The sequence below is a fragment of the Otolemur garnettii genome, unplaced genomic scaffold (genome assembly GCF_000181295.1).
Source record: "Otolemur garnettii isolate 467f Iridium unplaced genomic scaffold, OtoGar3 scaffold00004, whole genome shotgun sequence".
NCBI classification, from domain to species: domain Eukaryota; kingdom Metazoa; phylum Chordata; class Mammalia; order Primates; family Galagidae; genus Otolemur; species Otolemur garnettii.
The window spans coordinates 37,347,805-37,363,165 of record NW_003852399.1 but is presented as its reverse complement, the minus strand read 5'-3'; the positions used below and the strand labels follow the sequence as shown (position 1 = coordinate 37,363,165).

Here is a 15,361-nt window from a genome sequence, read left to right as displayed (position 1 = left end):
AACCACCTGTAATATATTCTGATATAGTGTACTTTAAAATGCCAAAAAGCAATAAGATCATGTTAGGAGTACAGAATTGGGCACATATATACAGGACAAGTTGTTTCTCTACTTCATAAGATTTTGTGTCCTTATATAATGCATTTGCACACATATATGGTTTCCCAAAGTTCAAAAATATATACAGATTATACCAAAATATGAATTGTTCATTGTCTCTTGTGGATTTACATTTTTCTTAAAATTTATAAAAGATCAAATAAATATAATATGATATGCTTTATATTACCAAAAATAAATATAATATGACATCTTTATATTACCAAAAATATATTATAGTCATTCTTTATAACTAACACTCATTTATACATATTATTGAATCCAAAAGGTGGATTAAGTACCTTCAGGGAACACATGGTTAAGTACTTTTATATCCAAGCATGGACTTTAGTTAAATAGGGAGATTAAAAGACAAGGCTAGTCAAACATTATTTATAAAGAAGAGATTAGAAGGATAAAAAACCATAAAAGGATGATCTCTAAAGAGAAAGAAGGCAAAGACTAGAAAAGGAAAGCACAGGGACAGAAGAAAAGGGACAATTAAAGTAGAGTCACGTGTAAATCTACCACTAATGGTCCCATAGGGCTGGTCAGGCTGAGACCAACTTGCACAGTAGGGCTGTGAACACAGTTGGGGCCTTGAATTTTATTGTCATTCATTTCAAGAAAGCTTGTTGAGTGTTTACTGTACTCCAGGGATTGTTTAAGATGACAGTGTGTGATCATGGCCTGCTTTGATACAGCCCATCATCTAAGAGTTGTTTTTACATTTTTAAAGGTTTAAATCCAAAACAAACAAAAAGAAACAACAAAGAAGGATCTGTAATAGAGAACATGTAGGCTGCAAAGCCTAAAATATTTACTATTTTGTTGTTATAGAAAAAGTTTGTCACAGCCTGCTTTAAGATATGGAGGGTGGGGTGGAGTAAACAGTATAAAATTACAAAAAAAAAGAATACTTTGTTTTTATGGAACTGATAGTCTAGGGGGAGGAATACAAATACGTGAAATAGGTGTAATTCGCCATATGTTATACAGACAGTTTAAACAGGGAAGGGGATTCGACTGCTAGCAAAGGTCTCCTGGACCACGGGGCTAAATGGGGTGACAACTTGGGCTGAGGAACAATGTACTTATCTTGACTTTTGACCTGTTAAAGGCCATGAAGAGATGGTTGTAGCATCAAGCAGAGACAAGCATTTGATGGTGACTGTTGTGATAAGGGTGGGGAAGGGGGGATTTCTCAACAGAAGAGTGGGGTCTGCAGTTGTTACTTCTCTCCTGCCAGTGGTAAAGCAGAGACTAGGGAAGGAGGTGGCTTAATTGTGAACACCCAGGGATTCTGGCTTTTTCTGGGTGAGCAATGCTTTCTTTAGCAGGAAAGCTGCTCACAAAAATAGCTGGGCATTGAGAGGGATAGGAAGGTGGGGTGAGAGTATACCCAAGGAAGGACCAGAGCCCTTGGAGAAACAAAAATTGCTACGAGTACACATTTCCTGATGTAACAAATTGTCAGAAGGGATGCCCGAGAAGCACAGTGTTCCACAAGTTACATCTGGGACAAGAGACAGAGTTATTCTGTTGTTAGCACCACAGCATAAAGATCCTACTCAGTCGAACCAGTTTTCAATGAGACTGCTTTTATTACAAGGATTCGGGAGCACATACTATGCAGCCAGCACTGTTTTAGACACTCAAAATACGGGGATGTGCAAGAAAATATACAACAGCTCTGTCTCTCATGAATTTACATTTGGAAGCTGTAGGTAATTTCGAATTTTTACAAGAGCTGTGTGCCAGATGGAGGGTACTACTTAAATAGGGTGGGCAGTGAGCGGGCTCTGAGGACGTGCCTTTCATGCTGGTGGTGGAAAGATGAAAAGGAACGACCCCGACACCACAAATGAGGGAGAAGAGAGGCAAAGGGAATAAAACCGAGACGGCCCCAGGCAGCGGATCCTGAGGACGGTGGCAGCTTCTCCTCAGGCAGTTTTGTCACAGAGAACTATTGATCCCAGGATGAGACACAGCCTTGAGGGGCAGCCCTCAAGCCAAGACTACACAGGGGCTTCTCCTTTCTTCTTCTTTTTGCTACTTCTCATGGGACCAAAGGGGTAGAAGCCGGGGGAATTTCCCTGCAGCTACTCTGTCCCCAAGATTCCGACCCTTTAGGTGCTGTCCCTGCCTTGTCCCCTGTGGTGCAGTGCCGCCCACATCATTTGTATGCTTATCACAGCAGGAGGCCGTGATATTAATACTGATCATCGCTGGCATGTACTGAGGGTTTACACACGCCAAGCACTTTGTGAGTACTGAGTAATTTAGTCCTCAAAATAATCCAGAGGTGAGAATAACACAAATCCCATTTTTTCAGGTGGAAAAACTGAGGCAAAGAGAATGGAGTGACTGACGGCAGAACCCACATGTTCTTATAGCTAACGCTCTGGGTTACCTTTTACTGAACAATCATAAAGATAAGTCCCAGGTATACACTTTCATTTACATAAGTAGGTTGAAACTCACTTAAAATACTACAATTGTTTCCCCAATCTCACCAGTAGCCTCATCATTGCTGTGAATTCTTCTGTCTGATATGGAGAATAAATAATTGCTTTTTTCTGGCTTAGGTCAAGATGCCTTGTTTACTCTCCTCAACCTGCCTCTGTTAAAGTCTATGTCTAGTCCTGAGGGCTCTTGAGAAGTATGTTCTAAGTGGATCATATTCTTTCAACCCCCCAGTCCTCCTCCACTTCAGCTCCGATATGTTCTTTTCATCATTCCCTCGACTGTCCAACTTAACCTATCTCTTGTCCCTGTGCTTTCCCCCGCATATTTAAGGTTGCTCTTTTGTATATTAGTAAGTTTTGAGGGTGAAACAGCAGGCACTTGACTAAGATCCCTTTACCATGTAATCTCACTTGTGCAAACCAGGCTGTCGAGAGTACTTGTGCAATTAAAATTTGTTACTGAAACAAATGACAAATAATAAATTTGTCATGGTACTGACACATGGTACCACAATAAATTTCATAGTACTGACAATTGCTGGATCTTTCTACTCATAATTTTTCCCTTTCTTTATTGAGTGATTTCTTAGTTTACTGGAAACCATTTATGTGAGCTGATTAAATCAAGAAAAGTTTCAGAGATTATTTATGAAAATCAGGACTGCAATAGATTTCATTGCATAAAAACAGCAAGCAACTCCAAATACTCTCAAGCAAGCAAGCAAACAAACCAAGGCTTAGTCAGTGGAAAAATAGCTATTTATTTCTTTTATTTTTAGGTGCTTTTAGGCCAAATCTAAAAGTTCTAAGAAAATCTAATATCTCTTAAATTTGACATGCAAATGCTGTACGAGAAAGCATGAATAAAAAAATAAAATTATTTTAACTGTGTGTCATTTATATTTCTGGTCAACATCTAATTTATTACATAAATGGCTCCAGTTACCTAACCTCACTTAATATTTGTCATATTCATCTCTATGTGTGCTACTGTGTTACCCCCAAAATAAGACCTACCCCAAAAATATAAGCCCTGGCAGGATTTCTATGCATTTGTTAAATGTAAGCCCTACTCCAATAAAAATACCTAGTGATGGGTGTGGCTATATAGCATATCTGCATAGCCACACCATGCATTTCTGTGCAGAGAGGAAGACATCCCCTGAAAATAAGTCCTAGTGTGTCTTCTTGAGAAAAAATAAATATAAGACAGTGTCTTATTTGGGGGGAAATGTGGTACAAGGCCCAGGACTAAATAAGCAAAACATAACATAGCTAGACACGGAAAACATACTCACCTTTAAAGAAGACAAAATTCCCATCACTGTTTTCATACACTGCATCGATACTAGGAGGCAAGCCCCGCCAGAAGTACGTAATTTGCATGGGGTATCCATCCATCACCCTGTTGTTTCTCACTCGCCAAAACCATTGGTCCTGCAAAACAAGCAAAGGCATCTCTCAACCAAAATGTAGGCCTCCGCAGCATTCCACGGTGCAAGGGCTAGTTGTGTTATCATTGTCTTACACCAACCAGTTGGAGAGCTAACACTCTAAAGCAACTTTACTACAACAATTACAAAAGTTGTTATAGTAAGCTCCCCAATCTGTAAGCCGCAGAGTGTGATTGAAAACATAATATCAACATACTTAATCTTTTCATTTTACTTTATCACCAGTGCTTTCTACATAGAGGCAGTAGAGATAAGCCCCTGCTAGACTGGTGCATGTAAGTCAGCTTCCTGAAATTGAGAGTGCTATGGCCACACACGCATCCTGGCATTTATAGACATAGGCAAGATCTTGACACCTATTACACAGAAGATGAACTAGGGCGGCCATGCCCTCCAGTATGCTCACATCATACGCATTGCCCTGTGTAATCACTGGGAGAGCCCACTTTCACCATAAAAGTATCTCAGTTTGGTTGATGAATTCTATGGTCACCCTAAATGAGCAAATTTACTGTGAAAAAAAAATCAGCATGATGAATTCCAGGATAGGTTAATTCCCATCTACCTCATCATACTCTGTACTTCACATAATCACAGCAAGGTCACCTCAGATTAACAGTGTCTATTCATTCTTATCTCCAGTGAATAACATATGGATTGGCCCACAGTTTTTGTTTATAAAGTTGTTTTGTTAATAATGAACCTACACAAAATATGTTTTACCATAAGTACTTCTCCTAATGGCAAAAAGACAAAATGAAAACACCAAAAACTACAGGAAAGGGCACTTCTGATGACATTAAGTCATTTTCTATTGAAAATTTCATAATAAATTATACTATTTGAAGTGCTTACTATTAAAAAACAAGGCACATTTTAAAAGTTGGTGTCTAATACAATTAACATTCACTTAACTTTAAATTTCTATATATACAAACAGTATTTCACCTGGAAGTTAAATATTGCTATTGTTAAGACAAATATGTATCACAAAGAAATGATAGTTTTAATGCTTCTCTGCTTTCTTTCTTGCTTTCTCCCCCCAAATCAGGTATTAATAGCTGGGCTTTCTCATTCTTTGGCTGAGAATAAGTTAGTCTCACCAGATTTCCAAAGATTTATAGGTTATGTTCACATACACACATGTACACACATGCACCACATACTCACAATCTACTGAGGATATTTGGATGGGAGAAAAATGAACCTTTTCACAAACCAATCAATCTCAATTTTAAAGTTTTCTTAGGTGTTTTGAATAGTTGCCCTTTGTTCTAGTTATTATGAGTTGTCTTCTCTACCAACTTCTGTTATTCATAAAGGACGGAGTAGTTTCATCAATGGCTCTGAGTTCCTGTCCTGCTCTGTCCCCTAACAACCTCATCCCTTAGACAACATACTCATCACTGGGTTATTATAAACTAACATCTAATTTATAGCATGTTTTAAATATCCAGAACTTTCTGAGGACTTGGCGGGTATTACCACTTCAAGTTTTGGTTGTTTTTATTGTTAAAGTTCTATCAAACCTAGTCATCATTCTTTCCTCTTTATACTTCTTGTTTACAATTTTTTTTTCTTCATTGTTTTCCTCTTCAGATTTTTGTCTATGATGACTCTAATCATTCATCCCTTTCTCATCAAGATATTCTAAAGACATTAACCATTTTTGATAATTTTCATAGTACTGGGTAGCCTGAATTAATAAATGTTTTGATCTGCATGCAGCAGGTAAATTAAACTGATGTTAAAATAGAAAGTTATGGCATGTAAAGACTGATCCAGGAAATATATATGGGCATGAAGATTAGACATTTACTACTAATAGCATATAAGCAGGTGATATGCTAATCATTTAAAAGAAAAACAGCATTTTTGTCTAGCTATGACAATAGCATTTAACTGGATGTTAAAACCATGGCAAATCTCTGAATGAAATGTTTTAAAATTATTATATGTATATACCAAAGTAGTAAACAAAAGTTGCTAAACACCTACTGAATTCTGATAAATAAACAACTGACCATGATTTTATATGGAACAACGAGACAGAAAGCTAACTGAAGAATAGGGAAAAAACAGGCAAAAAAACTGGACTACATTCCAGTTTTTCTCAGAGCAGCACTTTGTATTGCTATAATCTCACCACACAGGGAGTCAGGGCCAATGGGTCTGAAGACAGAAGTACAACCTCAACTTGCCATTAATAAGAGAAGAAATGAAAGTTCAGCCTCAAGGTAAGCATAGCTGATTTGCAAACATTCAGAAGGTAATGTGAAATCATGGAGAAACTGAACAATTTCTTGTTGACAGCAGCCTTGGCAGAGTGTCATGGAAATTATAGATATTCAGGTTGTGAATACTGAACTTATCCACGACTTCTCAGTTTAGCAGAAAGCACTGGTACAAATAATTTAGAAATCATTCTATCACACAGGATGTAAACTCATAACCCAGTCACTATAGATTGCTGTTTCAGGAATGAGGCTTGTGACCAAATCTTAGAGAAAGAATATTCAAAATGATATTTAAGTCTCTGCAAATTTTCCTTATAAGTGAGAAACTGTCTCTGATCGTCCTCCCTAAAATCGAAGCTCCTTACTCCACTCACATGGGTTTTGCTCTGTTCTCCTCCCTTTCCTATTATATTTATCATTCTTTTATATAATAATTGTTTCTACTAATTTATTGTTCATTCACACGCCCCTGGAATATAAGCTCTAGGATGGCAAGTTTGTCTGTCTTTCATTCACATATGGTGCCCAATTTCCTTGTACACAGTAGATATCCAACAAATATTTCTTTAAAAAAAATAAGATTGTTTTTATTGTTGGAGAATCATTGAGGTAAAGAAAATAAGAATTAAGGATAAAAGAGCAAAGTAAAAACAAGTGATCCTTTGAGAAGTCAAAGCTTTAAAATTAAATCCCAGTTTTGTTTCCCCTCTGTGGTCAAGATGTTTTCTTACATAAAAAATATTAAAATTATGCAGGAGTTACAAGAACAGAAACATCCTATTTGAATAGGTCGAAGATTAGCACATACTCTGTTTTCTAGAAGAGTGTGATATTTAAAGGTCTTTGAACCACAAAGGAAAAACACGTTTGTTTTTACCTTTCTAAACAACCTAAATTTTCCTTTGGCTTTAGATATGAAGAAAAACACAGATGAAAAGCTGCTGTAAATATGCTATCTGAATGTTGCCCCTAGGCTTTTTTTTTATTCCATAAGAAGAGGAGGGTAGAGGGAAAAAGAATATACTAATAATAATCATATCTAGAACATCTGCAAAGTCAACGTACGAAAACAGTAATTCCTAACAATTCCTAAATTACAATTCCTACTTAAATACCAGTATTTCACTTAAAGTAGAAGCATTTACAGCCTTCATTATAGATTACCTTTCCACGTTGCGTGGAACCCAGATGGACCATTTTGTTCACAAACATAAATCCACATAGTATACACCAGGAAGAACATACAGGAGAAATTCAGTTTACCTTTCGTCCGTGTCCTTTAAAATTCTGGCTTATCACAGATCTACTGTTTGCTGAGAACTATGCAGAAAAGGTCTGCTGTCTGAATATGAAATGATGATATTATTGATCTACTACCAGTAGAGGTTGCTATTTTCAGGACTCTTAGACAACTAATCAGTAGAACTGACCTACTTTCACTGCCTTTCTGAAGTACAGATTGACTTGTTTAACCACAAATTTTATGTAAATCTACAAATGTCTCCCGCACTCACACTGAACATTTCTAGAAGTCACCAATTGTCCTTTGAGCCCTCCCCTGAAGAGCCACCTTGGCCTTCCTCTGGTCTTCCCTATCTCTGCAAGAGCATCCCAAATTTCTTGCCATCATCACTGTCACCATCGAGATGACTGCGACGCCAATGCCAAGTCTCTGCTTTCTTCCTAATGCATCCAGAATACACGGAAACTTGGGTCCCTGTCTCCCAGTTCCTACACAGCTCTGAGCGTCTCCTGGGTGCTCCCAGTGCTCCAGTTACAAAGGCTTCCCTTCAGCTGCTGGACAGAGTAAAGGGCATCTCTTCCCCAAGACTCCTAGCAGGCAGGTAGTTTCATCTACAGTAGTCTACTTATATCCACATCATTTGCTCCTGCACTTTCAACTGCTTATGCTCACCCACTATCCAAAAATAGGTGAGTACAATTAGATTTCTTGAGAGAAAGAGAGAGAGAGAGAGACCACATTCAAATAACTTATATTACAACACATAGTTATAATTGTTCTATTTTATTATTATTGTTAGTTTTTCATTGTGCCTAATTTATAAATTAGACTTTAAAATATGACCTTGTGTCTGTGTATGCAGGAAGAAACATAGTTTATACATGGTTCTGTAATATCTGCAGTTTCTGACATCCACTGGGAGTCTGGGAACGTTCCCCCCACAGATGAGGGACTACGGTACCTTGAATATTGTTCTCCTTTCCCACCGTCTGAACTGCAGACTATCTGTTGGTTCTCAGCTGAACTATTATTTCATAAAAAGGCCTTACTTCCCCCCTGCTGAAATGAGGTAACACTGCGATACGGTCTCTGAATGTTTGTGTCTTCCCCAAATTCCCATGTTGAAATCCTAACCTCCAAGGTTTTAGTGTTCTTTTACAAGAGCACTAGTCCTATATATGTGGACTGAGCCTGCATGACTTAGTCACCTGCCAGAGAGAGCTGCCTCTCCCCTTCCACTGTGTAAGGACACAGCAACAAAGTGCAAGACAGGAGGAATCAGACACAGAATCAGTCCATGCCTTGACTTCCCAAGCAATTTATAAACCACCCAGTTGAGGGAATTTTGCTATACCAGCCCAGATAAGCTAACACATCTTGTTATACTGCAATCTTTAGTAGCAGTCTGCACTTTGTCTTCATAGCACATACACAACCTGTTGCTATATTATTGTATTTGTGACTTAAACTGTTTCATATAACTATCAAACCTATTTATTAATAATCAAGGGAACTTATCATGGAAAAACTTAGAAAAACCACTGATGTCTATAAATACACATTTTCTTGCAAGCAATTATGTGTTGTTTTAAGGGGTTCTGGTGGTGTGGCAAGCAAAGCAGGGAATCTGGTATGGAAAATTAAAATGGTTCCTAAGAAGAAAAATCAGACAGTAACAATACTGAATGGAAGACAAAATCATGGCAGTGATACACATAATAATGAGGGGGAAGGTAATTTATATGAATGTTTAAAAGGCAAGAGAAAGACATGGTGGCCTTCCTCTTGGGAGTAGGCCTGTATTTGTTCTACCTCTTTTCATGCACAATGAGACGTCTGAGGCACCCAGGTGGATGTGCTTGACCCTGGGCCCACTGTTGGTTGCTAGACTCATTAGATAGTCTCACAGGTGGCTGGGGTTTGGGAGGCAGCCCTGCATAGGTGTCTAGGTATATGAAGCAGAAAGTAGGAGCCAACAATGAATAGTCAGAATAAGACAGACGTCTAAATGTTCACCCACTGCACTTTTGAAGAGGTAAAAAGTACAAGCAAAGTATCACAAGAATGGAGGAAAATGTATCCAATGTACACACCCCTATTATGAAACTAATGTATACCTTTTATATGAAAGCTATAACCAAATAGCCTAAGAATATGGGGAGGGGGCAGGGGGATTGGAGGGATTACTTCTGAGGTTTATCTTACAGGGGTACAAGTGAATCTTTCTAAGAGTAGAATGTGAACGTTTTAAAACAATAACTGAGAAAATGACATGAAGGCTGTGTTGACCAGTTTGATGGAAGTATTTCAGATTGCATGTGAAAACCCCACACTGTACCCCAGAAGTGCATTAATGTACATAGTTACCATTCAATAAAAAAAAAAAAAAAAGAACAAGCAGGAAACTGCCCCTGGAGTTAGTGGGAAGTATACTTTGGAGCAACTGCTACTACATAGCCAGCACTTTTACCTTTGAACTGACTCAGTGCTTTACTCATGTTTTAAAAGCATGAAGAAAAATCAAATGATTAAATTGCTTCTAAAATGTGTTATTTCCAGCCAAGCGCACAGTAAGTAAAGCAAACAGACTACCTTCAGAATGGGAGAAGATTTTTGCAGGTTACTCTTCCAACAAAGGTCTAATAACTGGAATCCACAGAGAACTCAAACTAATCAATAAGAAAACAACAAATAACCTCATTTCTATGTGGGCAAGAGATCTGAACAGAAACTTCTCTGAAGAAGACAGGCGCATGGCCTACAAACACATGGAAAAAATGCTCATCATCTTTATGCATCAAAGAAATGCAAATCAAAACCACTTTAAAATATCATCTAACTTCAGTAAGATTAGCCCACATCACAGAATCCCAAAACTACAGATGCTGATGTGGATGTGGAAAGAAGAGAATGCTTCTACACTCCTGGTGGGAATGTAAGCTAATATGACCTTTCTGGAAAGAAATTTTGAGAATACTCAAGGAACTAAAAGTAGACCTATTGTTTGATCCTGCAATTCCTCTGCTAGGTATATTCCCGGATAATCAAAAATCATTTTATAACAAAGACATTACACCAGAATGTTTATTGCAGCCCAATTCATAATTGCCAAGGCATGGAAATGGCCCATGTGCCCATTGAACCACGAATGGCTTAACAAATTGTAGTATACGTACACCATGGAACACTAGGTAGTCATAAAATGATGGAGTCTTCACATCTATTACGTTTACCTGGATGGAGCTGGAACATATTCTTCTTAGTAAACTATTTCAAGAATGGAAAAAAGTATCCAATGTACTTAGCACCACTATGAAATCAACATATAACCACCTACACACTCATTCATATGAATGATAAAACATAACTATAGTCCAGAAAATATGAAGGGAAGAAGAGGGACAGGGGAGGGGAGAGGGAAGGTCGGGAGGAGGGAGGGTATTTGGAGGGACCTCACTTAATGTGTATAATGCAATGGTACATTTAAAATCTATTAAGAAAAGAGTATAATTGTCTCACTGCAACAAACAAGTAAGCCAGGTGATGAATGTGTTAATCAGTTTGATGTAAGCTTTTTACACTGTATCCAAATCACTACACTGTACCCCACAAATGCATCAATGTACACAGTTATGATTTAATAAGGAAAAAAAATAAAATAATTTAAAGTAAAAAATTAAAATAAAGTGTTATTTCAACAGTTTTTAATAATACCATGTATCTCCCAATCATATTCATAATAACTATACCCATTGAAAGAAAAATTGCTGATGTTTGGTAGTACCAATGACTAGGTTAAATTTATTCATTTCTAGGATATTTTATATGAGTATCTGAATTCACTACTCAAGGTTTCCAACAATTAAATATACCTAAAAGAAATAGAATACTTAAACATATTATAGGAATAAAAGTTAATATTTCTAAATAGCTCAAATTTAAAAATATATTAGCACATTCTGTTGAAAAGGTAGTAAAGACAATTGTCCCTCAGAATAATTAAGTAAGTGAAGCTTACATAGGAAGCTTAAAGTGTTTTGGATTCATAAGACTGCTACAGTATCTATTTTTCATTTAAATTTATCAGATTACATAAAAACATGGTTTGTGACAAATAAATAGAAATACATTTTTAAGACCAAACAAGGCCAAGACGAGCTAAGGGGAAAAATACTTGCAATCCCATATCACAAAGTTCAATTACTCTAATATATAAACAACTTGTAAAAATCCAGAATAAATGCCCAAACCTTATAGAAAAATCAGTAAAAGACACAAATAGATAATTCATAGGGAAAAAAGTTTGTGAATATAGGGAAATATAACCTCATTCATAATAAGTGAAATGCAAGCTGAAATAGCATGTCTTTCTTATCGGACTGCTTTGACCTTATGGCTTATAGAAATAAGCACCCGCCTATATTCCTGGTCATGCTAAATGGCATGACCCTTGTGGGAATCAATATGGTCACATCTCATAGCATTGCATATGTGTTTATCATTTGACCCAGTAATTCCTTCTCTAGTAATCTACCTCCAAATACTCCAGGAACAAGTATCACATATAGCAGCCAGGTACTGGTTTATAAATATTACTCCACCTATTCCTATCAGAAGATCTGGGCTTCTTGGAGAATAGTTGATTCTAGGCTCAAGAGAGGCAAATTTTAAAGCAAGCCTGGGACAATTAACAAATCAAGGAACTACTGAAAGACTAATAGAAGTATACCAAAATGTCAGAGAAGCTTAAATGAAGAGCTTCCTAGAGGCACATTTGGGATAAATTAGGAATCAAAAAAGAATAGGGACTGCAGTTGGTTATAACATAATGAATAGATAATTTAAGAAGTCAGAGAGATAATCAAGGGCAGGGAGAGAGGGAGAGAAACATCATCAGTAACGTAACTGGGATTGCAGTAACTGTTTTCAATGAAAATTGGTACTCAAAGAAGAGAGAATCAACCAGGGAAAAGACTTAGGCATTTGTGCTTCCCGAATTGTATTTTGCAACCTTCAGTGAAAGAACTGACTTAAGCAAGAACCATTACTAGATGTTAAATACATTCCACCCGTTATTGGGAAATATGATACTTGCTTATTATTTTAAAAATCCACAAATTACCTACTATTTAAAAAAAAACAAAACTTTTTGTATTGAGGTAACTGTAGTCATGTGGCATTGTAAGAAATAGCACAACATCAAGACCAACACGATTGGTCATTTAAAATTCATTTAAATTTTACATACAAAACTCATTTAAATTTCACCAATTATACATCTACTTGTGTGTATTTATGCTAGTTTTAATATAAAAATGTACCTTTACGATGCAAAGATATGTCAGTAGCCATCTAACCAAGTGGTCACGCTTTGCATCAGTGATAAGGAACCACTTGATATTACATGTTGCTAATGAAATGCAACATTGAATACGCAGGCATGGAAAGGTTACAGAATCACGCATGACATGCAAACATGTAGAAGCCAGGCCTGTTAAGCTGAATCCTAACTGAGGCTTCAGACTTGACTTCTGCAAGTCTATAATAGAGGAGAGATAACTTAAGAAAAGCAATCAAACACATGTAAAATGTGGGCCAGTTTGGGGTGATGCCTGTGGCTCAAAGGAGTAGGGCGCTGGCCCCATATGCCAGAGATGGCAGGTTCAAACCCAGCTCTGGGGCAAAAAATGCAAAAAAAAAAAAAAAAAGTGGACGAGTTGGTAAGACAACTTGCCTAATTTCCGTAAGAATAAGAAAGAAGGAAAAAAATGTCAAGGGAAAAAAGCTAGAAAGAATAGTCAGTTAAAAGATCTAAAGACACATAAGGGCCAAATGCTATGCATGGACAGTCACTGGAACTTGGGTTTGAAGATGAAGTTTCATGAAAACCCTAACTTCCCTTGAATTGTTTCATCAAACACTTGCATATGACCACTGCGTTCACACACACACACACAGAAATATAAGCAAAACATTAATCGCGTTAAAATCAGATGTTAGGTGTGCCTGTGTTTATTCTTGTACCTTATCTGGATTTTTGAAAGCTGTCATAATGAAAAATTAAAAATACTTATTAAATATTATAAATATACTTGTAAATACAAAACTTACTAAATATTATAAAATATTATTATATAATCTTTGTAAATACTTGTGGTAGCTAAAAAATTTTGCCTAGTGAATAGAAGTTTATCATTCCAATTATTAGCCTTTTAAATTTTCCACTATAAATAACACTGCAACCAACATTTATGTGCATTAAAGAAGGAAAGAAATATATTGGTGGCATGTCATTTTAAGAGCAATATATACTTCGTTTGACTGTAACTACTTATATGTGGGTTGGAAACATAAAATCACATATTGGGATATTATGCAAGTATTTCATAAATTCATTAATTTGTTTTTGCACTAAGATTCGTTTTCAAATTTATTGTTTATAGGGAACTGTACAAGGTATTGTAGTATTTACAGCTAGACAGCAAGGACATTTACATTTAATTAACCACAATTACTTTTTCAGCCTTGGGAGAGTGTAGATAAAATTATAATTTATAGAAGAAAAATAAAACTTTTTAAGGAAGGCTTAATAGATGTGGCAAAGATACCATTCTGGGAAGCTTTCATTATCTTATCACCAGAGCTGACACAGCTGGTTCTCGGTATATAAATGTTAGGAGCAAACCTGGTCACAGCCACTATTAGAATAGACTTTTTCATGGAGACAGTCAGGAACGCCTGCAATGATTCTGCAGGCATGATTTTCAGGGCTCATCAATCCAAGATTGACCAGATGTAACTCTGGGAGAAACAGTGCAGCAATAGGTCAAACCACTTTGGCTACTGCCTGCATTTTTAATAAATGCTCAAAATACAGACTCATAGTAGAGGAAGGGAGAAACATGTTAACAAGTGATCCTTCTAAATCATCTCTGAATTCACAATTCAGGAATTTCCTTTAATGTCATTAACTATTTTCAAGTCAGAATCTGCCACAGTCAGCAATGTGGATTTCGAATTACAAACTATCTTAACAAATATAATGTGTGTTTGTGTTTCAAAGGGAAGCTGACATTTTCGGAGTCTTTTGTTTACTACTTGTGCCAACTTTATGCAATAACCTTTGTAGTCTCCAAATCTTCAGATAAAAATTTGTTGTTTCTATGTTAATTTGCATAGGAAAATCTGGAAGGCAAAGGGTTAAGTGTTATATATGCATCTTTTTTTATTAATTGGTGTATGTTACATCCTAATACAGAGAATATTAATTCTTCTAACTTAAAAATTCATAATCAGTCATGAATAATATCACATATAACAGGAATATTCATTTTTATCACATTTCTTTACATAAATAACAATAAATCATAAACAAATGTTGCTATACCAAAAGTGTGATTCAGCCCTAGTGAGCAAAGGCCTGGGGAGTAAGTCAAAATGGATGTGTTTTGACCATATCTTTTTAGGTTCTTAGTATATATTCTTCTTTCTTGTTTCTTTTTGAATCTACTCTAGTTCAGAAAGCACTTGGTAATGGTGGCAATGTCATCTACACCCTACATTCAGGGTAAGAGTCAGAAAGCCCAGATAACAAGGCAATGCCCATTACTACTGTACAGTGCTCTGGTTTTTGCTTCCTCCTTTGACAACCAAAAATCATGACTACTGAGATCTCTCAATTTCAATGCACTCACATACCGTGTAATTAAGTGCTGAAAACTTGTAACAGGTTGCAATCCTTCAACTATACTAGCAGTCTGGATTCAAAAATATGAACTCTTTAAGAATGCATGTTCGGTCTACAGGGGAGGAGAGAGGCAAACAACTCATTTCAAATGCTGTGTAAAATGCTATTCTTGC

The 15,361-nt window shown here is 36.6% G+C and overlaps 1 protein-coding gene across 1 annotated transcript in view; it reads right to left on the bottom strand.

Annotated features, from left to right (window-relative positions):
• MMP16 (matrix metallopeptidase 16) overlaps window positions 1-15,361 on the bottom strand; it is a 281,181-nt gene that overhangs the window by 28,315 nt on the left and 237,505 nt on the right. Inside the window, exon 7 of the mRNA XM_003782500.2 lies at window positions 3,866-4,004. Coding sequence (XP_003782548.1) covers window positions 3,866-4,004 — 139 coding nt within the window. The remainder of the gene's footprint in view (window positions 1-3,865; window positions 4,005-15,361) is intronic.